The sequence below is a fragment of the Leptidea sinapis genome, chromosome 34, assembly GCF_905404315.1.
Source record: "Leptidea sinapis chromosome 34, ilLepSina1.1, whole genome shotgun sequence".
NCBI classification, from domain to species: Eukaryota; Metazoa; Arthropoda; class Insecta; order Lepidoptera; family Pieridae; genus Leptidea; species Leptidea sinapis.
In genome coordinates, this window is record NC_066298.1 from 346,113 (window position 1) to 371,205 (window position 25,093).

The 25,093-nt window shown below is 34.3% G+C and overlaps 1 protein-coding gene across 23 annotated transcripts in view; it reads right to left on the minus strand.

Moving 5' to 3' along the window:
• Nucleotides 1–611: 611 nt before the first annotated feature.
• The window catches only part of LOC126974857 (E3 ubiquitin-protein ligase Bre1), a 63,801-nt gene continuing 39,319 nt past the window's right edge, over nt 612–25,093 (minus strand). For 7 of the 23 annotated variants that reach the window (XM_050822540.1, XM_050822542.1, XM_050822534.1 and 4 more), the window contains exons 4-17: nt 24,806–24,991; nt 23,409–23,629; nt 21,671–21,931; nt 20,568–20,741; nt 19,872–20,129; nt 19,639–19,740; nt 19,224–19,342; nt 18,268–18,421; nt 15,454–15,609; nt 13,325–13,516; nt 10,568–10,760; nt 9,697–9,791; nt 8,667–8,798; nt 612–6,974 (exon numbers count right to left, since the gene is read on the minus strand). In XM_050822540.1, the coding sequence (XP_050678497.1) occupies nt 6,822–6,974; nt 8,667–8,798; nt 9,697–9,791; nt 10,568–10,760; nt 13,325–13,516; nt 15,454–15,609; nt 18,268–18,421; nt 19,224–19,342; nt 19,639–19,740; nt 19,872–20,129; nt 20,568–20,741; nt 21,671–21,931; nt 23,409–23,629; nt 24,806–24,991 (2,396 nt within the window). In that variant the 3' untranslated portion in view covers nt 612–6,821. The remainder of the gene's footprint in view (nt 6,975–8,666; nt 8,799–9,696; nt 9,792–10,567; nt 10,761–13,324; nt 13,517–15,453; nt 15,610–18,267; nt 18,422–19,223; nt 19,343–19,638; nt 19,741–19,871; nt 20,130–20,567; nt 20,742–21,670; nt 21,932–23,408; nt 23,630–24,805; nt 24,992–25,093) is intronic. The other 16 variants (XM_050822546.1, XM_050822538.1, XM_050822545.1 and 13 more) reach the window with 10 other exon arrangements.

A 25,093-nucleotide genomic window follows, 5' to 3' on the forward strand; every position in this document is an offset into this window, starting at 1 on the left:
CGAAATCTCGAGCGATTGCCAATTCCGTGGTCATCTGGAGGGCAAAGCAAAATTAGCTTCGAAGAAGCTGGGCGTCATAAATAGAGCACGGCAACACTTCAAGCCGGCCCACATTCTAGCGCTCTACAAAGTGCAGGTCCGGCCACACATGGAGTATTGCTGTCATCTCTGGTCTGGCGCACCCCAGTATCAGCTGTTGTTGTGTAGAGACGTCGCTTCATTATGCGTCTTCAACCGCATTTTTCACGGGGAGTGTTCCAAAGAGCTGTTTCACGTGATTCCCGCCGCCGAAGTCTATCTTCGCACGACAAGCCACAAATTTATCCCTTCCATCTTGATGTGTAGCGGTCTTCCACTGTGCCCAGTTTTCAAGGAGCTTTCTTCCACGTACTACAAATTGATTTGTTTTTTAACATACATTCGTTTAATATGGAAAAAACCGTTTGTAAGTTTATTCGGATATGTAACCCATATAACATCCACCACAATGATATATTTTCATCAGTGAACTACAACCTCGAGTCACTATCGAACCCCTAAAAGGGAAAGGTATGTACTTCTTACTTATAATATTATTATGTTTCAGTGATATTTAAAAACATACAACAACACGTTTTCGACCATGTTTTATTCAGTTCTCCATTATTACACGAACGATGATTTGCACCTATTTGTAAACTTATTATATTCCTATAGAGCTGACACGAGAGTCACAGACCACACTCAACCCTCAAACTTGTATTTTATTTACACGTAAGGCGGCGCACACGCACGTAACCAAATGATTAAACGTTCTAATTATCATATACATAGTAAATATATCTACAAAAACACGACAAATAAGCTTGCAAATTACAATTCTGTAACTCAAGCACGCTGACAATACTGAGACAGCAAAACCGACAGCAAAAGTATAGCTTTATACGTCAAAATAGATTGAAATGTCAAAATTCTTATTATGCTATCTTTACAAAATATATATATAATATATAAGTAGATTGAAATAGTACCTAATACTTTGTTTGATAATGAGTCAATTCGAATATTGTTACATTTTGCTTTAGTCATCAAAACGGCGCTGATTTGCAATGTTTAACGCACAGTAATAACACAGTAGGTACATTATGTTAAATTACATTATTTAAAGAGATTGTTCTGTTTCTGTTAAATGCCAAAAATACATATAAAATTAATAACACAAAAAAAAAACAATTCCGACGTGTTTTTATTGCTGTCATCTGATATAGTTAGTAATGTATTCAATAGTTTTAATGTAGAAAACTTTAAAATACTGTTAAAACATCACAAATTACATATACTTTTAAGAATATTTAAAGATAACAAATTCTTATTTTAACCTTTAATGTGACTTCTTTTCAAAGGTTATTATTATTATATCGTTTCATAATAATTTATTAGGCCCATATGCTACAGATGACGTGTGACAGGTATGTTATCGAAACATTTTTTTAAACCTTTATCAGTCCAACATAACTTGGACTGAATTTACACATTTCACAATGAAAACGTTGATAAAGCGAGAACAGAAAAATACCTAAGTAATGATAACTCTAGAATTTAACGGCATTAATTAAGAAATACATAATGATAAAAAAAGATACACATACTTCTAATGAGACACATATGTATGAGTCCAAACAATCCAGGAAACATCTGCTTGTAAAGGAGAGGACGTGGGATAGTGTAGACTAGATTATAGTTGATAAAGAATCAAGAAAGCGTCAAGTATAATTATTGGTTGGTTATGTGGAGGAACTTCTGGCTTGCTTTATATTAGATTTTATTTTTTATAGTGATCACCGCCGCCCACTTTCTCTTGTAACACCAGAGGAATCACAGGAGCATTACCGGCGTTTTAGAATGTTTGTAAGCGCGGTTTTTTGAAGGTGCCTATGTCGTATTGTCGTATTATCTGGGTGATGGACCTCTGCTTAGTATAGTAGTAGTATGTAACTGTAAATTCGCTGCTACATAATGTAGTTTGAGCTAAAACAAAGAGATAAAGCTTCATACGAAGAAAGATTAGCGACATAATATGACGGCCGTGAAAACTGGGTAAAGAGCGTTTTCCTATAGATCTAGTTAGATATAATTACCGCCTCATAACTATATTCCGAGATTTATGAGGAATGCCGGTTTATTAGTATACTATAAGATATATCTTATAATAAAGATGGATTGAATTTTTGATGTAATTTTAAGCGCCATTTTACTTAACACAGTATATATTATAGATTAAAATGGCGGGAAATATATTTATTAAAATACTTTTTTATCAACACATATTAAAGCTTTGCTGGCCTCTGGTGAAGTGCTACGTTATATCCAGAATACAATAAACAAACTTAATGCCTTAGATAATTTATACGTCTAGATACTCTTGCTGTTAGACAACCGATAAAAACAGGCCAGGAATATTAGTTATTAGTTTAGTGTGCGTGACAAGCTACGTCTTACACTCGCGATTTGACACTGTGTTAGTGTGCGTGAATTGCTCAAAATAGAGGTTAGTTCTAAAGTGTATTACTATCGACGTTTTCACAGCTGTTTATCTAGACGTATAAATGATCTAAGCCTAATGGTTTTGAGATGTGATTGTTCGTTATGAAGACAAATTATGAAGAATTGCTTAGAAGAATGAGAAAAAAGATGGGTGTTGTCAGTCATATTATTTCAATCTTCATCAACACAACTCTAAAATGGCTTTCTTTTTTTTATTAAGAAATAGGTAGTGTTTAGAGCAAAATCCAGTGATTTTCCCAAACATAACGTATGCCCGTCTTTGTAATCTTTTAAAAGGTTGTGCTAGGTTTTTTTTACAATAAGCTTACTTACTTCCTTCTTAATATTTTTCATATTTAGTTCTCGGTTGACCATGAAGCGTTAATCCGTATACATTTCACACTATATCAGTTTAATTATTTCGCATTTAATATTATTTATTTCAAATCATAATTCTCGCTTTATTACTATTTAGTACAGTATGATAGAAATCATAAAAAAAACTGGCGATTGTTTCAACATCAGTCATATGTTAAGTAAATTATGCATCATGCTAACTTAACACACCTATACTTAATAACTTAACTATACTCTACTAACTTGTTCGATTCACCGTTCACAATATACAACACATAATAAAATATGTAAGTGATTCCTTCTACCAGATCACAAAATGCATTATAAATTCTTATAAACACTTTCAATTCATATTATAAATACATGGAACAATTATAAATTAAGGAATGAATTAGCTACGAACAAAATACTAGTCATCTTACATCACTATATTTAACATTTACAATAATTCTCAATCATCTTTCTCAGCATACTTTACCATATTATATTCATGGTGTTATCTTATGAGCTTTCATAGCTCTTTTCATTACCATTCCATCGTTTCTCTTCATGATCTTATACATCTGCATAAAAAAACTTTTCTTTAGGTTCAGTTATATTATTTTGTTGTCTAAACAATTTTAAATCAAAATGTATTGGTTATCAATTTCAATAAGTTATCACAACAAAACTATACACATAATATGAAATTTAAATAAAAATAAAAATAATGAAATAACTTCTATATGTTGATAAATCAGGCAAAGTGAAATATATTCGAAAAATCATATGTTCATTTGGTTCGTTTAATTATTGTATTAACGAGTCTCGAATTAAGTATATATAAGATTCATACTTTATTATATACAGGATATCTATATATCCATCCATCCAGTTACAATGGCGACACAAAAAAAAACAAACACACGGGTAAAACTACGAAACCCTAATCATAAAAAAGTCATAATGACACCTCGATACATCAATTTCGGTTGAAACCAATGCAATGAATGTGTGGCCAATCGACTGGCCCACGGACGTTTTGAAAAAGAAAAGGTACGAAGCACACGGATTCGGCGACCAAGAGTAATGAATGTAGATGAAGCGCGTGAGGTTTGTAAGAATAGAAGCAAGTGGCATTCTGTTGCCCCTGCCTACCCCGACGGGAACAAGGCGTGAGTGTGTGTGTATAAATCAATATATTTTATTTATCATTTGGTTTTACTTTTGAACAAGCTGTAAGTAATCTAATAGTCGCGCGGTAGTGTAGGTACTGACGCCTACTTGTACCACGTCGCGCCCTAGCCGTTCAGAACTAGCGCCCACGTAAAGGTGATTAAAATTATATTTCTTTTAGAAAATTTCAATTATTTACTTTAATATTTAGATTAAATTTTTTAAGATTACAGTTAAGTAATTCTGCCCGTGTGTTCATTTTATGACGCCATTATAGCACCACACTATGTATCAATACCTCAATTCCATAGAGTAACAATTCAGACAAGGGTTCCAACAGAAAACAACTCGACTTGTTACTGTATATTAAACGTAAATATCTTAGACTTATGGTGATAAGTAAGATAAGTAAGTAACAACTTAACTGCATTCACTTATCGACTTGTTTCTCTTTGGTAATCTCTCACATTTCAGACTTGTGACTTTGGAAGTGAGGTATCGATATAAATATATCGATACTATATATTATATATTTCAATGAGCTCTCGAATGAATATTTGTGTACACTATTTACTCTAAAATCTTAGAACTACATATTTTAGTACACTGAAGAACTGTGATAAATTAGAACAATATGTAGTGATACGTAGACTTAGGATGTAAACTAGTCAAAACTAATTGTGGCATGTTGCGGCCATCTTGTTAAATCAGCTAATTTGAGAGCTTCGTCGTTCATTGAGCCCCGATGATCAACTTAATGTGTAGGACGTCATAACTAAACTATTTGTTATTTTTAAAGTGATATCCCTCACATCTGGGATTAATTAAATTCAATCTGTAACCAACAATTACAATTCAAGTTCAACATCGTTCATAAATTTTGGTTAAAAATCGCAAGGAGTTATCCTGTTGGAGATGCCTGATCTATGGCCGGAGATAATTCTTATAATTAGAACACTTTTCATTTGTACCAGATTAATGCGCAACGCGGGATTCGAATAAGCGCTTAACTTAGCCAACCGTCCGAATGCCGCATGTTCCGTAAATCTTGGTATGTTTGTTCAACTTTCGAGTTGTGTTTTTTTTTTTATCCGAGAACTGAGGAAGATAACTTAAAAATAACAATTTTTTTAGTACACTTTTTTCCGCTAGATCGTCAGCGTATCTATACAAAATAGATAATGTTTAATGTTATTAATTGTTGTTTCTAAATGAATTAACAAAAAAATTATAACCTGATATATTTCCACTTTTGGACATTCTACCTATTGTGTTGTTTTTACTTATTTCAATTTAAAATTTCACTGAACAATTACCAATAAGTAAATAAACTTAAAAAGAAAAATTCATCAATGTTCAAGTTAAAGTTAAGTTAATGGCTAGATGATTAACGGCCAGTTCAATGTAGCGTTTAAGGACTTAGCTAGTTGGTTGTAGGCCATTAAGTTCACTGCCGACATTAAATGAAAGGTAGCTTCAAATTAACTGGCTGATTTGATCTGATGGCTGCAACATAAAGGTTTTGACCAACATCATGTAAAAAAATTATTAGCATTGTATTTGATACATGGAAAGAATAAGAAAATATAAATGAAATTTAGGTTGGGTTTGTCTTGTCAAGATTAGACTTCTACAATAGTCTTGGTTTTAGAAAAAAACCCGCATTTCATATTTAGACGAGTTTATTGCGTCATTCATTTGTTGTTATTAACATCTTTATTCCTTCCACTATTGAATTAAATCTCATGTCCCGTGTTCTCGACAATTCGCTAGCGAATAAATATTATTTCGTTATACAAATAGTTAATCAAAAAGTAACAGTGGTTCTCACAAAAGAATTATAAACTTTAGTTGTAGTATTTACGAGAGAATATGTAAATGTACTACCGTACAATGTTGTTAATAAAACTAAAAAAAATGTCAATATAGATACATACATAATCAATATACCAAGTTCGTAAATTTACAGTCATTTTCAAGTAGTCTTATGGGTGTACTTTCGTCATATTTATACTTATATGCCATCCGAAATATGTTTCATGAGATATGGCGGGAAAAATAATTATTTTTTGACAACCTGTGGTTGGTTTTGATTCAGCGATTGAAAATTGAGATCATTGTGAGGTTATTAACCTTAGAATAGTTTATTATTGTTGTTGTTTCTAAGGCTATTAGGCAATCTACAAAGTCATTTGTTGGTACTCAATGATAATGACTGTACCAATTGGTATCAATCATGCTGTCAACTGTTCTGGAGTTAACAACTTTAATCGTTAAACATAAATAATAAATTTACTAGAACAATGCACAGATATAATTATCCTCTTGTCTTAATAATATTGTCTATGGCAATAATTGACAACATTGTGACAGATGCTGACATGCTCTTGGGAGTTAATAGTTACTTTTATCAATAAAATCTATGAGATGTTGATAGTGATTATTGTTAAATATATAGTCTATGGTGATTGTTTGTCCGTAATGTAACGTAGATAAGAGCCTGAGACAATAAATCCATGTAATTTGTAGTACAATTCATCCCGACATTGACAAGTAAACTTGTGTGTATACGTAAATATTGAGTCTGTCATGTTTTAAATGACGTAAGCAGAACTCAGTCTACTCTGACATACATCTGTGGCGATCGTTTATCCCACAAAACCTGCAGCATTAGACAAGCATCGGGACACACAAAGTTGTCGTTTGTTTCCGATAGTCCTCTGGTAGAGCATAGTCTGCGGTGATCGTGAGTTCCGAAAGTCTCATAGCACTTGCCAGAGCTCTGCCTACGTCGAGAGGTAAAGTCTATGGTAGTCGTTAGCCCCGAAGGCCGCGTTACACTTGGGACACTTCCGCTGGCGTGTCTCGTACCGCGTGCGGAGACAGTCCCAGCAGAACACGTGGAAACACTTCGTCAGTACGGCGTCCTTCCGTTTTACCTGAAATATATTGTCATTTGTTATTTATAATTTAAGCATGCTGAATTTTTTTATGACAATAAGGGACGAGACGAGCAGGACGTTCAGCTGATGTTAATTGATACGCCCTGCTGATACAATGCAGTGCCGCTTAGGATTTTTGAAAAAATCCAAAAATTCTAAACGGCACTACAATTGCTCTCGTCACCTTGAGACATAAGATATTAAGTCTCATTAGCCCAGTAATTTCACTAGCTACGGCGCCCTTCAGATCGAAACATAATAATGCTTATACATTACTGCTTCACGGCAGGAAACGGCGCCATTGTGGTACCCATAATTTAGCCAGCATCCTGTACAAAGGAGCCTCCCACTGGTAAATCAAGGCCCTTAGTAGCCCCTTATGACACCGGTCTGGGACTTTCCAATTATTTTTATATAAACACAGGGCAAAGAAAATATCCACAAGGCCATTAGGCAAATAAGTCCATATATGGATATGTCAATCCTTGGCTATGAGTTACTCTTAAGACATGTCAAAATAAACCTTACAATTTACCGTAAGTCATAAATTTACTTTAAATATAATGCTACAAGTCGATCAGTTTAAAGTTACTTTGTAAAATTATTCGTGCAGCAGTCTTGTCTGTTAAAAAGATAATGAACCCATATTTCGGTAAAAAATATTAATCTATAATAGTAAGAATAGCGATAACAGTTCCTTATTCACAGAATTATATTACATAAATGAACATTTTGTCACTCATTCCATAAATAGAAATGAAAAGATAAATACAAAAAGAACACCCCGCTAGTAAATATTTTAAACGATTCGAATATTCGATTTTCTCTAATATCTAAATAAATAACTCTTTCTTTCCTTAGATTTTTCATTGCAACCTTTATGAGTTAAGAAATGTCATTCGGGATGGTGTGGCTAAATTATAAAAATAAATACTGTCAAGAACATACAAAGTAGTTATAAATTGTATTACAACACATTTGCTCGTAACGTAGATCTTATTGCATTGCTATAAGGCTCATAATCAAAAATACAAAACACGCGTTATCAATTTAAGTTAAGTTTGTATTGAAGCAAATCTGTTTTTTTTTTTTCTTAATAAGTCGTATGAAACGCGCGTGCGTTTATCATTACACTCTCAGCTCCCTTATCGAACTCGCTTGTGACATGCGTTCATAATACCACCTTGCACGTAATGACCAATAAAGCACACTAAGTTATATAATATAACATTGTACTATTATTGTATCGGAAATGTATTTAAAAATCAACTGTGTTATTATAAAAAAGTTTGACATGTGTTAAACACTTGTTTAAAAAAAAGTTCTATTACAAATCCGTGTCTTTCTGTTGTTTATCGTTCAACAATCTTTAGACACTGCTTATATTTAAACACGAGTCGAAGCTTTTCTTAGGTGTGTTTAACGGATATAATTAACAATTACGATAACGGAGAAATATATTTGACTCAAAATGTTTAGTTTAACATAAACACTATTTTATAGTAGAAAAAGATAAACTCCATTTTACACGTAGCTTTAACAAAACACGTGTCGAAGCCATGTTTAAATTATTTTTTGTAATAACACCACAATTGTTTATAAATGCTTAATCAGTTTTTGATAGTTCATTATCACTTTGGCTTAACAATTATTAAAACAATTATTTAGTTTAAAAATATGGATAATAACCTTGCAAGAAGGACATGTGAGTGTTTCCTTATATTCCCGGATCTCTTCTAGAAGCACCTCGTCCATGGAGCTACCCGCCTGCTCCATCTTCTTCATTCGCTCCGCTTTACGACGCAGGATGGCCAGTTCCTCCTACATTTACAAAATTATTAATAAGCTACTGTGATCTGATTGTAAAACTCATTCTCTTCCTCCCTTCTTCCTCCAACACACAGATATCCAACGCCAATCATTATCACTTCAGTAGGTATCGCGCTTAGCTTAAGCGCGATACCTTCACAGCAGCCGAAACCAATACAATTTTGCTATACAGCATGTTTTTAAATATTTCTTAAATATTTACTCAAAGTAAAAATTGTTCTTGTTGCTTTTAAATTATATGACCTTTATATATATTTATCATATAACCTTTTTTGTCTCTACTCATTTATTACGGACGAAATCTAAAAAAACACACGTCTAAATTCGTAGTACTAGTAAAATGTGTCCTTGAAACAACGCCGCATGCGAGACAGACGGACCGTTTTTTCAGACGCCTTGGACTAATAAACCGCTGGACACGTAACTTTACGTGTTTGACCTTACCCCTGTAGTCATAGCCTAAACAGCCTCAGTAAACTGTACTCGCAGTGAATCATTATCGCAAAAATGGGAATTGCGCTGTTTAGTTTTGTAAAAACGCAAATTGGAGAAAAAAGGCCAGATTTGTTTAGACAAAGTTATAGTATTTTAAACCAAGATAATGCGATTTCGGACAAGACCATGATGGTGAACTATTTTTTATCAAAAACTCACAAATACCATGGAGGAACCACAATACTGGTAGATATAACTCCAGTCAACTTCTTTCTTTATTCTAAGCTGAAATTACAACTTCGTAGCATCCGTTTTCATTCGGACATAAGGGAAAATTCGCGAAGAGAACTAAACTAAGTTCGGGAAAAGCGTTTAAATAAATTTGAATGAATAACCAACATTTTGAGTATTATTGATATTTTCCCGATAGTTTTTAACAGAGTAGTATACTTACATGTAATCGCTTGGTCTTGTAAGCCTCTGCCTCAAGCGCGCTCGTCTTTTCCGCAACCACTTGCTGAGCTTCCTTCATCTGTGCATGGTATTTCTCTGGAAATGAAAGTCCATATAAGCCTTACACATTGTAGACCGGTTTCTAGGATATTATTTAAACATAACCTTAAAAACTAACCTATTTTATCATGAATTTACCCGACCTAATTTGTTTATTCAGCGTTGTCCAGGATTTACTGTCACCACACCAAAGTAATGCCTTACCACTTTCTGGCTTCTATTATTAAGTGTGGTATCTGGTAGCGAGCGGTCTCCTTGACACCACAAGCAGCACAGTCGCTCGGTCTGTGGGCCATCCATGGGAGCGCCAAAATGGCAGGCAATTAAAGTGTTCGCATCAGTTGGCTTCTTTTAACGATAAAACTTCTATAAATCAATTTGTAACCAAACTGAACGGATGCGGGACTCGAACCCGCTACCTGACGGGTTCCGTCCGGCTGCTCTTTCCAACTGAGCCAACCGTTCAACACGTGGGTCGTAAATTTTCGGATATCTTGTTCAAGTCTCAGGTAGATGACTCCAGTGATGGTACAGGATTTACTTTACTGTTCATAACATGCTCAATCCCAATAATTGCGTATTAGGAAATTGACTTGTGATGTCGCTCTTTTAAATGTAATTAATTTGTTATTTTTAAAGTGAAAACTCTAACTTCTGGGATTTAATCTCATTTAGTTTACAAATTTAATTTATATAATTAATCCCAGAAGTAGGTGTTAACACTTTAAAAAGAAAAAAAATATTTAAAATATACAATTTTATGAAAATTATATTCTCTATTGCGTGTGTGGATGTGTGTGTATGTAAGTTACCTAAATGCAGTTTGAGATCGGCGGCGGACTGCGCCGACTCGATGGCCTTCCGTTTGTGCATCTCCATGGCCTGCTGACGCAGCAGCAGCTCCTTCTCCACGGCCGACAGCGTGCTCTGCAGCAGCCGTTCCTTCTCCTCCAGCCGCCGCGCCACCAGACCCATCGACTCGATCTGCTGGTCACGGGTCACCACCTGGGTGACACGCATGCTATATTTATTACCGACAGCCCACCTAGTTGACTTTATAAGAGCAGACCAACCTTGAAACCATTAATTATTATAACTAGTCTGGCCATAAATACTGTTACATAAAAACTTTTATTTTTTTCAACTTTTTAATTATTTTGAAATTGGAACACGTATATTATTTTAAAAGATTATTTCGATTTTGCGGCATTTCACATATTTTATCGTGTTCATTATCAAATTACAATATGGAATGGGGAGATTAAGAAAATAGGATTGCAGTGATCGCATTGCACAAAGTGGGTATGATGCAGCCGCCGATCATATTCCAGACACTTCAAAAGCTCGGTATCAGCCGTATGTTCGTATATCGTACTATCAACTGATACAGCAACACTACGTCTGTCGAAGACTAGAAAAGATTGAGGCGGCCACGTGTTGTTAGAACTACAAAGCCTGTTAAAACCAGAATTCGCCGAAACCCCATTAGGAAGCAAAAATCTTATCGCGAGAAATAAAGATTCCCGCTATTATAAAACAAGACCTGAAGCTCGGTGCTTATCGCTGATATACAGGACATGCCCAAAATCAATCTTTACAATTAAAGAGAGTGGATTGATCAAAACGCCTTCTGTCGCAATACGCAGGTGAAAGGCACAGAAATATCCTCTTTACCGATGAAAATATTTTCACAATTGAAGAACACTACGATAAGCAAAATGATAAAGTGTACGCTCACAGTTCCAGAGAAGCTGCTCAAGTTGTCGGAAAGGTACAACATGGTCATCATTCTGCGTCAGTGATGGTTTGGACGACATTTTTGTGAAAAAGGAGTGAAAACTTCAGACAAAGTGTATCAAGATACAGTTTTGGATCATATTGTGAAACCTCTCAGCAATACACATTTTAAAAATATACCGTGGACTTTCCAGCAGGACTCTGCACCTGGTCACAAGGCACGAACTACCCAAGCCTGGCTTGATACCAACGTTCCGGAGTTTATAAGAATTGAAGACTGGCCCTCATCTAGCCCAGACCTCAACCCTTTAGACTTCAAATTATGGTCAGTTTTAGAGGACATGGCCTGCTCTAAACGACACGGCAACATTGAGTCTCTTAAAAAATCTTTGGAGCAAGCAGTGGCAATATTTCCCTTGGAAACAGTGGGCAAATCCATAGATTCGTGGGCCTGTATAAAAGCTAAAGGTGGCCATTTCGAATAGAATATTATTTTGCTGAGACGTTAATAAATACGTAGGTATAAATTTTAATAATATTACGTTACTTCATTTAAAAAAAATGCATTTTCATTTGTAACAGAACTCATGGCTGGACTAGGTATATACCTTGGCCTCAGAATTATGACGACACTTCTGACATCTACTACAATATTTCGTACAACTAAATGCGTCCATTTGTACAGATTTGGTGAACGACGAGACTGTTAATAACACTTGTACTCAGTGATAATTGCATTTAAGTAACCACCACACCGTCACTGTCAACCCCGCGACTAAAACTGTTGTGTGTGTTGTGAACTGTTAAACTCAACCTCTTGTCTCGCACAGTCAATTCGTGCAGTATCTATATATTATGCCATACTCTCGCCGAAAAGTAGAAACCGACAAACCTAGGCCGCGTCGTATTTTTCTACAATTAATTTAACTATTTAGTACACTTTTTACATAATAATATAAATCTTGCCAAACATTAACAGTTTGTTGGCAAGTAATTGCGCTTAAAAAACAGTGAATTATGTATAGCTACTTACCTAATATTTAATTAAACTAAACTATGGGAAATATAAAAAAAGATTTATCTAAATATTAGTTTCAACGTGACGAGAATCGATATAATTGCGAGTGACACATGTCTTAAGCCACTTTGAGAAAATAAGAGTATTTTAAAGTTCTTATTTATTCAGACTGACAAGGCGAGGAGAGGGGAGGTACTTAACGCACGCGTCTGAGAAAACTTCCATCTCGCAAGCTGGCAACACATCTCCTGACCGCTAATATTGTCAATGTCAAAAGCATTTTTTTTTTGCTTTGCCGACTCTAAGGGACTACGCGCACTTATTCAGCTCTTTTCAGCTTTTGTCCATAGAAAACAACAATTTTGTATGGAGACGTGTACGCCTCGATTCAGCTTTCCGCGTCCATTTTGCTTTCGCGGCAAACCAGCATAAAATGAGGATAAATGTGCTTTTATTATGCGAACGCTCTCTAGCGTTCGGCGCTGTTCGCCGTCGCATGCGGCGGAATAGCTCTTTACAGGGATGGTTCACGACTCCATGTCGACAAGTTGCGACCTGTATTGTTCCTGCATTGATTTGACGTAATCATTATGCACGCAAAGATTAAAGAGTGCAGACGTGATTTAAAGTTATTATTCTCATTCTTACGAAGCCGTACGCGGCTGTTAGAAGCTGAGCTGTATAAGTGTGACCGAAATCGTTCAGCGAAACGCGAATGGAGCTGAATAAGTGGGCGTAGTCCCTAATATAATAAAACAACCTCTTCCAAAAAGTATAGTAGAAATTAATGGAATCTCAAAATCAGGTATCTGACCTGTTCTTGTAACAACTGCTTCTCTTCTCGCAGCAGTTTGTGCAATGAGTTAGCTTTGATCCTCTCCGACATGAGCTTGAAGTTGGCATCATCTTTCTCTCTCAGCTGCTGGATCAGGCGTGAGTTCTGTTCTTGCATATCCTCGAATGCTTGACCAGTGACTTCCATTTCATTCAGCAGTGCTTCTTCTTCCTGTGGTGATGTTAACGAACATATATAATTTATTGAAATTATTACTATTATTTATAAGTTAATCTTAACTTTGTTAATATTCTTAATAATACAAAGAGATTTGTCATTTGTAAGTCATTTTCATTTGTTTCAAATTTATGAATTATGACATAGGAACATAAGTGAATTTGCTAGAAACTCTCATAACCATAATGTTAACACCAAGAACAGACATAGACTTGTAATGCCTACTACTCGGCTAAGTCGAGTTAGTAAGGCTTTTTTGGGACGATGTATAATGCTTTTACAACAAGATCTCAGAAAATGCTCAAAACAAATGTAACGAAATTCAAAAGGATTAACTTTGCGGAAATCCATAATTATTATCCAAATGTTTTGAGTTTTCTTTAGTTTTAATTGCGCCAATATTTGTCTTTAAACAATTCGACACGTGTATCGCGTCTACAGGAAATGTTGACTCGCAAAACTCTGGCTCGTGCCATATTGGCGGAATTAGCACTAAAGAAAACTCAAAACATTTGGATGTTCAAAAGCATTGTTACATAATCGTTTGTGGGGTAAAGGTTACTATAACATAAATGACTTTCTTAATGATACCACAGATTGGAACTGGAGCGACCGCCCTCAGGCTATTAAATAATAAGTTTAATTGTACAATATTACTTTATAAACATATTTTTTGATGAATAAAAAAACCCCGCTGAGTTTGTTGCGCCCGGTCTTCTCGGGTCTGAGGCATACTTTTTCGAATGGGTGGTAGTTATTGACTTTTAATAGGTGATATTATATCCTATTTTGAAGAAAGAATGTGAATTACGGTTCCAACGCCCTCAACCCAACATGTGCTCAGCCAATTATCTGATACCTAAATTATAAATTTTGGTATGTTCAACTCTCCACTTGTGGCGCCATCTACAGTTAGTAGCCTGCTCAAACTCAATTATTAGGAAATTGACTTGAGATGGCAGTCTTTCACATCTAAACAATTTGCTATTTTTGAATTGATTCCTCATCAATCCAAACAGTCTGTGCATAAATTAAGTTGTTAGATGAACTTTTTATAAAATTATTAAAAAAATATATCTAACTAAAAAAGCAGGGTTCTCTACATTAAGCCATCGCTTCCCTCAACCATATTTTAGGGAATGACCTCCCCACGACAACACCACCACAAGTGAACATGATGAATCATGCAATGAGAACTAAACCAAATTACATGTGTATATAACACTTAAAAAATAATAATTTCTGTGCATGTTGTGTTTGTTTGTAAGTAATCACTACATTTAGTTCTTAGTTCTGCTTTTAATACTTGAGTGTATTATTGTAAAGAGATTTTAAATTAACATAATAAATAAATAAATAAAGTGTGTTTATTACATGCAATGCTCACAAATACTCCACATACAATAAAGGTATTAAAGTGTTATTCTTTAATCATTATTAACATCGTAATAGGATATTTCAAAAGTTTCGGTTTAGCTTTGCCCTAGTTGAGACATTCCGATGTGATTTCAGGACGCTTCTAAAATCGAACATCATTGCAGAGAGATAATCTGTTGAATTTATTGTTTTTTGGAAATTGTATAAGTTAGTTCAGACTGCGTTAAACAAAAATACATATATATTGGATGAAGGCGCATTGACTATTTTTTTACATTTCCATTTTAGAATTACAAACTATATAAATAAATTTATTTTACAGAAATTTACTTTTTTTAACATTACAATGGCTTGATTTATTTATTTTGTTTTCAACACTGAACTCAGCACACTCTGCTGGTGCATTTGAAAACTAATTCACGTTCCAATTAAGCATCAGCACAATTCGGCACTGTGCGGCACTAAGTCGAATTATGCTCTGTAACGCTGCCAATTTGTGCATGTTGAAGGTGTTAATTAGGTCTACAGCTACCATATAATGTATTATAGATTACTTGTGAGCCAGCGAAGGGTCTGGATATCGCGTGTATGGCGTCTGCATTGGGCCTAACGCAGGACAGCTGCTTCTGCAACTCATATTTCTGCTCCTCTAACTGCTTGATCTTCCTCAGAGCGTCCTCATCTGCCATACGCCGCTCGCGTTTGCTTTCCTACAACAAATAAAACGTTCAGTACTATTTACAAACATCATATAAAAATGTATTAAGAGAAACAGAGCCCATAAAAAGATACATAAGACTCTTAGTTAATATCTAACCAGGGTGGCGCTGGAATTCGCGAAATCCGTAAGAATTTCTCTGATGGTTAGAACCCCAAGTATTGTTACATACAGAAATTGGTTACGAAAAAATATTATAATATATTTTATTTTGTGTATACTGTACACCTTAGATAATTTGTCTGTGACAGCTGAGAAAATGTCAAAAAAATTGAGGTGAACAGTTAACCTCTATTTTGAGCAATGTACGCACACTAACACAAAGTGACATACAAGTCGCGAGTGTAAGACGTAGCTTGCACAATAAAGTAATAAAACTGGCCTGTTTCCATCGGTTGTCTAGTGGCAACTCTATCTAGACATATAAATAATTTTATCTACACCCATGCTTTAAATCCTCTATTAAAGGTTAGCGGTTAGAAAACGGTTAGCTTATTAAAACACCCAATGTCGTAATAGCCATTACAACATCCAAACGAGTGTTGTAATGTTGTACTGAATTTCATAACAACACTCCTTGGTTTTTTTTCGATCCCTTCATGCGCAAAGAGTTTCAACAAACAGCCACATTCTAATTGCTCGATGCGTGGTATTTGTATTAATTTCAAAAAAAGAAAATTTTCGTTTACGCGCGTTCCACACTACCAGAACGTGGCGCGCCGTAAAAAAAAAAGTAGGTTATTTGAAACCCCGCCATTTTTCTTGAAAAAAATGAGCGAATCAAGTTTTGACAGCACACCGTCGGATATTTTAAACGCTGCAAAAGAACATAATTTTCAAGTGAATTTTAATAATTGCACTATGCAAAATGTAAATTACTACTAAAAAATAATTCTTTCATTAATAGGTACTTAGTTTATTTGTATATAATCAGTAATGTATGATATTAGGTTACTACTAGGACTGGCTGTTTTAATGTTAGCAGTAAGCTGTTTCAGAATCTTTTAGAGAATTCATATTCTGGGTGTAGATAAAGTTTGTAGGCAACTGCTGATAATTAGGTATTAAAACATTCATGTGATACTATTATCACACTCGGCTTCGCCTAGTGTGATAAACCCACATTCGTGTTTTAATACCCCTTAGGACACAACAGTTGCATAAATAACTATTAGCTAGACACTATGGAAGTTTGTTTCTGTTGCAAAACATGATAATATATATAAAGAATTAAGTTAGGGATGTTTCGCAATTGAAATATTGTTTAATGTTGTTTATATCCATTTGATTTGAATGCATTTAATTCAAGAAAAAATAATAAACTGTATGTGCTGTGAAATAGGTTAGCCGGTTCTATAGATTTTGGTATTCCATTTTACCAGACAGTATACTAGGACTCAATGAGAACAAATTTAAAAAATATAATAAAATAGCTGATACCCCGCGACGTCCTTCGCGTAAATATTTTTACATCTTGGGTTCCATTATTGGACTTTTAGTAGGGATCCCTAATTTTTTTGAAAATGTAATGTACACTATATCAACCGGGGATAATGTAGCTTCCCAACAGTGAAAGAATTATTCAAATCAGTTCAATAGTAGCGGAGCCTATTCAATACGAACAAACAATCAAATCTTTCCTCTTTATAATATTAGTATAGAAGTATAGATGAAATTCATGACATTTACCAAGTGTTATTGTAATATGTTATGTTTTTGTAACTTCCTATGATGAATAAATATATTTCTATTTCTATAATGTTATTGCAAATTATGGATTTAAAAAAAATATTAATTATTTTAAAATAATATGTAAATAAACATTTTTACAGCGCTTAATTACTTCTGCAATCATTAATTATTCAAAATCAAAGAACTAACAATAACATCAAAACCAGTGACAAGCAAAAGAAAGATTTACTAAGAAAGTACAATAGAAGAAATCGGCCATTTCTATTTTGATAGCATAATGTGATATCATATTCTATATAGTGCTATACATCACATATTGTTTTTATTCATTATTGGTAAATGATATTGTTTTTTGTCAAAGTTGTATTGTTGTTGTATTGTACAAAAAAATTACCAGATTTTTATGTATGACATCAGTGTTAACTTTTTTATTTCAGTTGATAGGAGATGTGACAAATATTCAACAAAAAATAATGATTTGGAGATATGCTTGAATTCAGTCATTCATTCTTTCAATATGGGTGCAGATTTATCAGTACCAGAATTTATTACCCTTAAATTCCATCATCATTATTAGAATTTTCATTGTTATAGCAACATTATAGGAGGACAAGAGTCAGTTCAGTGAGATGCTATACTTTATTTTTATTTTTATCAAAATACGCCCTGCCCATTACAATGTAGTGCCGCTCAGGATTCTTGAAAAGCCCAAATATTCTGAGTGGCACTACAATTGCGATTGTCACTTTGTGACATAAGATATTAAGTCTTATTAGCCCAGTAATTTCACTAGTTCGCAAACTAGTAAAATCAAAAAAAGTAAGACTACACATTACTGCTTCACAGCAGAAATAGGCGCCGTTGTGCCCACCCATAATCTAGTCGTCATCCTGTGCAAAGCAAAAATGTTAAATTCTTCATCACCAGTACTTGTTATGATGATGAACAAACTACAAACCTGAGCCATTTTAGCCTTTTGCCGATGATCCTCAAGTTCCTGCCTGGCTTTCCTCTCGGCTGCCATCAGTTGCACTTTATCCCTTTGCTCCTTACTCACACCCTTGTACATGTCAAGAAGAAGTTTAAGCTCCTTTTGCTCATTTACTGCTTTCCTGAAATATAATAAGCAACATGTGAAGTTGAATTAATTCGCGTGTTCAGGTGTCCCACATCTGTCTGTCAACAAGGACATTTGATCTTTGCAACGGCTCTGCAGCAGAGGTCATTATTATAGGCAACATGGAGGAAAATTTTTACGTTTTTCGGTTGTACCATCTAGTCAGCTATTATTGCTATTACTAATGCATGATCCTCAGACTAGATACTTGTTTTATATTTTTCATAAATTCATCATTACCTTAAATTAAGAAATCCAATCTGTGAATATGGTATGGTATACAAGTTCCTGTTCCCGCAATTAAACCACCTAGGTGAATCCATTTTGCATGCAGTGTTAGTGAGTTGCTCCAATCAACCCAGCTCAGAAATTTAGGATATTCCTGGGATGGTTGCAGACCTCTACGAGCAACCTTGTATGTTGTTGTACTCATTCCAGAGTTATGTGAATGACCATATCATCCTCAGCGAGATATCCTATGCACATAGGGCTATCCGTTACGACAAATAACAAAATACAAATATATGTCAACCAGTAAATGAACTTGAAACACCAAAATCTTACATTATTTTATGGAAAAGGAGGACAAACGAGCGAACGGGTCACCGGTATTAAGTGATCACCGCCGCCCACATTTTCTTGCAACACCAGAGGAATCACAGGAGCGTTGCTGGCCTTTTAGGAAAGTGTACGCACTTTTCTTACACGCACATATATTGTTTAACAAAATTCTAAAAAATAATAATATGGATCATCAATTTAGAATTGCAATTTAATATAGAAATCGGTATCCATACTTGAGCTGTTGCTTGAGATCCTTGATGATAAGCTCCTGCTCCTGAATCTTGGCTCGTCCGTGGTCCTTGCTGATGGAGTGCTTCATCTCACACCCACCACCGCTAACACCTTCCTCACTCTGGACATACAACAATCAATAAAACATACACACCTGTAACAAGTTTATTCACCGATGTTAGCAACCCGCCAGGGCCTTTGTTGTAAGCAATTGCTCTCTCGATCTCAAGCGGAGTATAGATATTGCTCCAACCATGGGAATTGTTGATTGATGCAAAAGGTCTATTACTGAATCTCTTCATAATTGCCTTCTACTAGTGAGAAAAGTTAGCAACAAGTTAGTGTGCTCTGGTGAACAAATTTTGCTACCTATTGTGGTTAGTAGGTTATTATTAAAATTAATTATTAGCATTTAACCTCCGGATCTGGTTCCTCCTTCTTTACAGCAAGTGGTTTCTCATCTGTCTGATCTGAAGAGTTGCCAACGCGCGTAGTCTGTTCCTCCATTTCTTTACGAAGCTGTACAAACAAATAAATTTTGCACAAACGCACAAACCCATTCAAAACACACACACAAGAACAATCCACTTGCTCTTAAATGTTCAAATCATAAAATAAAAAAATAAAATAGAAATAGGAAAAATACTGACTTTATTTAGTTCCTGACTGGTATCCTTGTATTTTCTTTTATATCTATGGACCTCGCCCTTCAGTTGTTGATTATGATTCTGCAGTGAAGTAATCAAATGTCTCATCTCTCTGTTAATGGGCCCCGTCTGTTCGTTAGCCGCAAGATTCTGTTCAAATTCAATCCGTAGCATTTCATATTCTTTCCGCAGTTGACCGAGAACATCTTCTAGCTGAATCATCTCCGCTCGTAACGCCTTTTGCCGTGCCAGTTCTTCACTCTGAAATTGTTGAAGCAAACATTAACAATGACTTAGTTGAATAATTCAAACTGGTATTTTGCAGAAGACAAAAGTTACACAATACATGTACGGTATTTATTGTTGAAAATTTTATTATATTCATTAGATTTTAATTATTATATTAATCTACAAATACCTGATCCTGATACACTTTAATCATTTAGTATTTTTATGTTGTGAAAATAATGCCCATAGATTAAGGATTTTCGAAAGTTTTCTTGACATTTATTTCTGTTATTTACAAATATAAAAAACTGATTGTTGCTGCAACGTTTTTTTTTTGGTAATTAAAACTAGTGGTATATACATCTATAAATCTCCCAACCACAAAAAAGATTTATACAAGAAAGCATCAATCCCAGAAACTTTTAAGAGACCATAATCTATGTTATTGAAGAACACAAAAGTAACACTAACCTCCATAATTTCAATTTGTCTCATATGCAGATTTTTAGCATTCTGCAGTTGAAGTCTTGTCTCATCTAGTGCTGTTTTCATTTGCATCGACTCATTGTACAAAACAGAGAATTGACTCTGAAGACATTTGTATTCTGTGGTCTCTACGATGACTGACTCTGGTAATTGGCGAATCTGAGGAGATAATTATTAATGTATTTAAAATAATGTAGACGGCACATAAGAAAAATACTATTTCTATAATATAATTAGAGACAGAACATTTTTAGTACTTAATGTTGATAATTATTCTTTAAAATAGTAATACAGACACTGTTCAGGCATTATCTCTATATAAATTTGAATGTTTTATTAAAACATGGCTCTGTCATAAATCCTATTACTCCACAGCTGAATATCTAAGTGATAGGACAGCCTGGGTTTAGATTATGATTATTTTATAGCAATAGCAATGATAGTAGAATATAATATATATTATTATATATATATATATATATAATGGGTTTCTTGCACCAATTTGGCCATACTCTAAAGCGAAGACAGCTACATTCCTGTACCTTTAAGGGCCTACTTTATAACTGTCTATTTTATCATTTCTCATTAATGAAATATTATGAATAACTACTGACAGGTGTGGTTTATGAATATTATTATTTTTGAGTATATTGTCTAAAATATTATAACAAGATCTGAAACACGAATTAAATAAAATGAGACCTGTAACATTGATTTAATTTTCGTTTGGTTAAAATGATAATGATAATGATGTACCTATTGTGATGTGCAGGATTATCACATTTAATTTATAATTTATATATATTTAAAACACCAACTGATGAATGTTGAAATAAAGCTTATGTAACTTGCGTTTTGGTGATTTAGCGCACTTGATTATAGACAACTCCTCCTGAAGTAGGTAAAAGAGCAACTGATTTTGTATATCGACACCTTTATTAGATTAATTCTTTTTAATCTATACCGGTAAGTGTAACTTAAGTTACCCAAAATGTTGTTCATGCACCTCATGTAACATTAAAATATATTTTTAATAATAAATATGTAAATATCATGCAAAGAGTATTAATATTAGAAACATTACATACATCCATTTTTAACTTCTCCAATTCTTTAAGGGTATCCCTGTGTTGTCTATGAAGCCTTTCAAGTTCAACTAAACGATTGTTTGCTAATTCTTTCTGCTCTTCTAATTCTGCTGCAATATCTTCCAGCTTTGCATTAGCTACCACTGAGTGTGGAGTTGGTGCACAGTTCGGTGCTGGTGTGTTACCAGACTGATGATAACTCTTCAATTTTTCTATAGCCTCCGCTAAATGATTTTCCAATTTGTCGTTACGTGATCTCACCTGTGGTTAAAATAACATAGAAATTACTGAAGTATGTGCATGAAATGAACGTGTGTCAATGTGCTAGAAACAATATATTTATATACCAGTGGTAGGCTCCTTTGCACAGGATGCCGGCTAGATTATGGGTACCACAACGGCGCCTATTTCTGCCGTGAAGCAGTAATGTGTAAGCATTACTGTGTTTCGGTGTGAAGGGCGCCGTAGCTAGTCAAATTACTGGGCAAATGAGACTTAACATCTTATGTCTCAAGGTGACGAGCACAGTTGTAGTGCCGCTCAGAATTATTGAGGTTTTTCAAGAATCCTGAAGGGCACTGCATTGCAATGGGCAGGGCGTATCAATTACCATCAGCTGAACGTCCTGCTCGTCACGTCACTTATTTACATAAAAAAAAAACATACAGTGTTATAATAACATAAACATATTACAACAACTTGTGGTAAACATCATGAAGCTACATCTATACTAATATTATAAAGCTGCAGTGTTTGTTTGTTTGAACGCGCTAATCTCTGGTACTACTGGTCCGATTTGAATGATTATTTCAGTGTTGCGTAGTCCATTTATCGAGGAAGGCTATAGGCTATGTTTTTTTTTTTCAAAATTAGGGATCCGTAATAAAATTGCTATTTTGTAACACAAGGTGTAAAATCGAAAACCTATTTTTGCGTGCGCTGCAAAAACTATTGACAATAGAACAAAATGATGTACAGGCATCATAATATAGGCAATATTTTATTACTTATAAAACTATCGCGTGAATTATACTTTATATGGCAAAACAACGTTTGCCGGGTCATCTAGTGAGTTTATAAAGGGGCTTTAACATAAATCATATAGTAATAAAATTAAGCACTGTGCAGTTGAATACAGTACTCCAATCACGGTACCAGAAACATCAAATCATATGAATACCCTAAGCATATATAATAGACAAAGTAAAAGAGAGAAGGAAATTAAAAATAACCAGGCTTCAGAGGAACTATCGGAAATGATAAATGAAGCAGTAAATAATGACATGCTTAGCCTTTATATGGTAAACTATACAATTTTAGGTGACCTCCAAGGAACCAGACAAGATACATGCAATATAATCTGCTATACTATAGTTGTATGTCAAAGAAGCTTTAATATATTTTTAAATTTGTGCTCAGTGAGTCCTTGTTTAAATAACAGTCTCGACTTTGCCTCTGCAACTAACAACAAGTTTCTAACTCAAGTATGTTTATAGTATTGTATAATTACAAAAGAATGATCCACTTTACAGCCCTTTTGTGAACAGATGGTCAAATATCATACAAAGACAAAATTATGAGGAAAATTGATACCGCTATTTATTTTGCACAAAAAATTGTGGACAATCCTTATTAATAAATTATTAATATTATTATTAATTATATCAGATATATATATGACAAAACCACAAAGCACAGCATGGAAGTGTCACAAGGATAAAATATAATACTACGCTACCTTCATTAATTCATACTGTAAATCGTCAATTTGATTCTTCAACTCTGCATTTTCGGTGTCTCGACTATTAACAGCATCTTGCAGCTGAGCAACTCTTAATGTCATGGCATGATGGTTCTCATGTAGTGTTGTGCTCAGAGCTTGCAATCTGCGGTTCTCGGCTGTGACTTCTTCATTGGTTGTTCTGATTATCTCATCCATAGAAGGTGCAGGATTACCTTCTAGAAATAGAAAACAATGCAAACAGGAAAACAAGTAGATGAGAGTTTTTTTAAATCATTATGTAAAGCACTTTGTAAGCATTTACTGCATATGTTATAATCTATTCTCTTCTGTTGCTAAGAGCATTATGTCAATTTGCATATAGTTCAATTAGAGTATGGAATCTACTCATTATTATTTGTATTGGGGAACTTGTGGAAATCACTATGCATACACTTCTGCTACTAGAAAATATACAGTATAGAATATTTTCAATATCATTTCACTATGTAGAACAATATATATTTTGCAATCAGATTGAGGATGTATTGAAATCTTGAAGATGGTTATTTGATTTCTCTGAACAGAGACCATATTAGAGTATTAGGTGGGACAATAACTTGCCACTGCAGAATATCAATCAACAAAAATTAGTTAATTGAACGAGGTCAAATAATGACAGTTAGGACAAAGTTATACATTTTACCATTTACCACCACTACCACTTAAGAAAACTTGAATTAAAAGAAAAGGAGTTTTGAATACAATAGTGGCTTCAACCTACTAGTATTAGGTGAATATTGTTTCCATGAAATATATTAATTTATTTTAATAAGAAGAAGTGAGCAGGTAGTGCACCAATAGTAAGTTATACACCCTGCCTTAGTTCATGTTTTATTACAGTCAGGTAAGTTTTATGTATCGAAAGTCTGAGCAAAGTCTAAGTATTCTATAGATCTCAACCTCAGTGCATTGTTTATAACACATCCCATGGCAAGGAAATAAGTGAGTATGAATAAAAGTCCAATAGCAGGCTTTTAGTCTCATAAAAATAATGGAAAAAATATGTATATTTTAGTTATGTGATGTCTACAATAAATGTCTGTCTGGGAAACAGAAGCATAGAGGAATCTGTTAAAATATAATAATTATGAGTTTGTGGATAAAATTCTATGGTATCATGTATTTTGAATTGAATCAAAATATTGTGATATATTTAAAACCTTTAATTGCATGTATTTATTTGCCACCTGTTTGATATTTGATCCTTTGAATCCCATTCAGGAGTTGTAAATATTAAAACTTATGCTCATGGAAATATTTCCTTGCTCTGCTACAATACCATTATGTGATAGCTACTAGCCCAGAATATCTAAATATTCTCAAACATGAGTAGAAACGAATATGTGACCTACCTTCTCCTTCCCCTTTAATAGCTCGCCAGATTTTGTCATTTCTTTGCTGCAGTCTATCAAAAGCTTGCAAGACCTTCGCTACAGCTCTCTTACTGACTTGAACTCTGTTTGCAAGCTGGGCATCCAACTCCTCTTTATCCCATGTAGACAACTGCATGAGGAAAGATGTTGTAGCTTCATTTTCATCTAAAACAACAAAATAGAGCAATTCTCAGACAAACTTCTCACAATTTAAATATTTTTAGAATATCTTTTATAAGATGTCACATATCAGCAAACAATATGTCA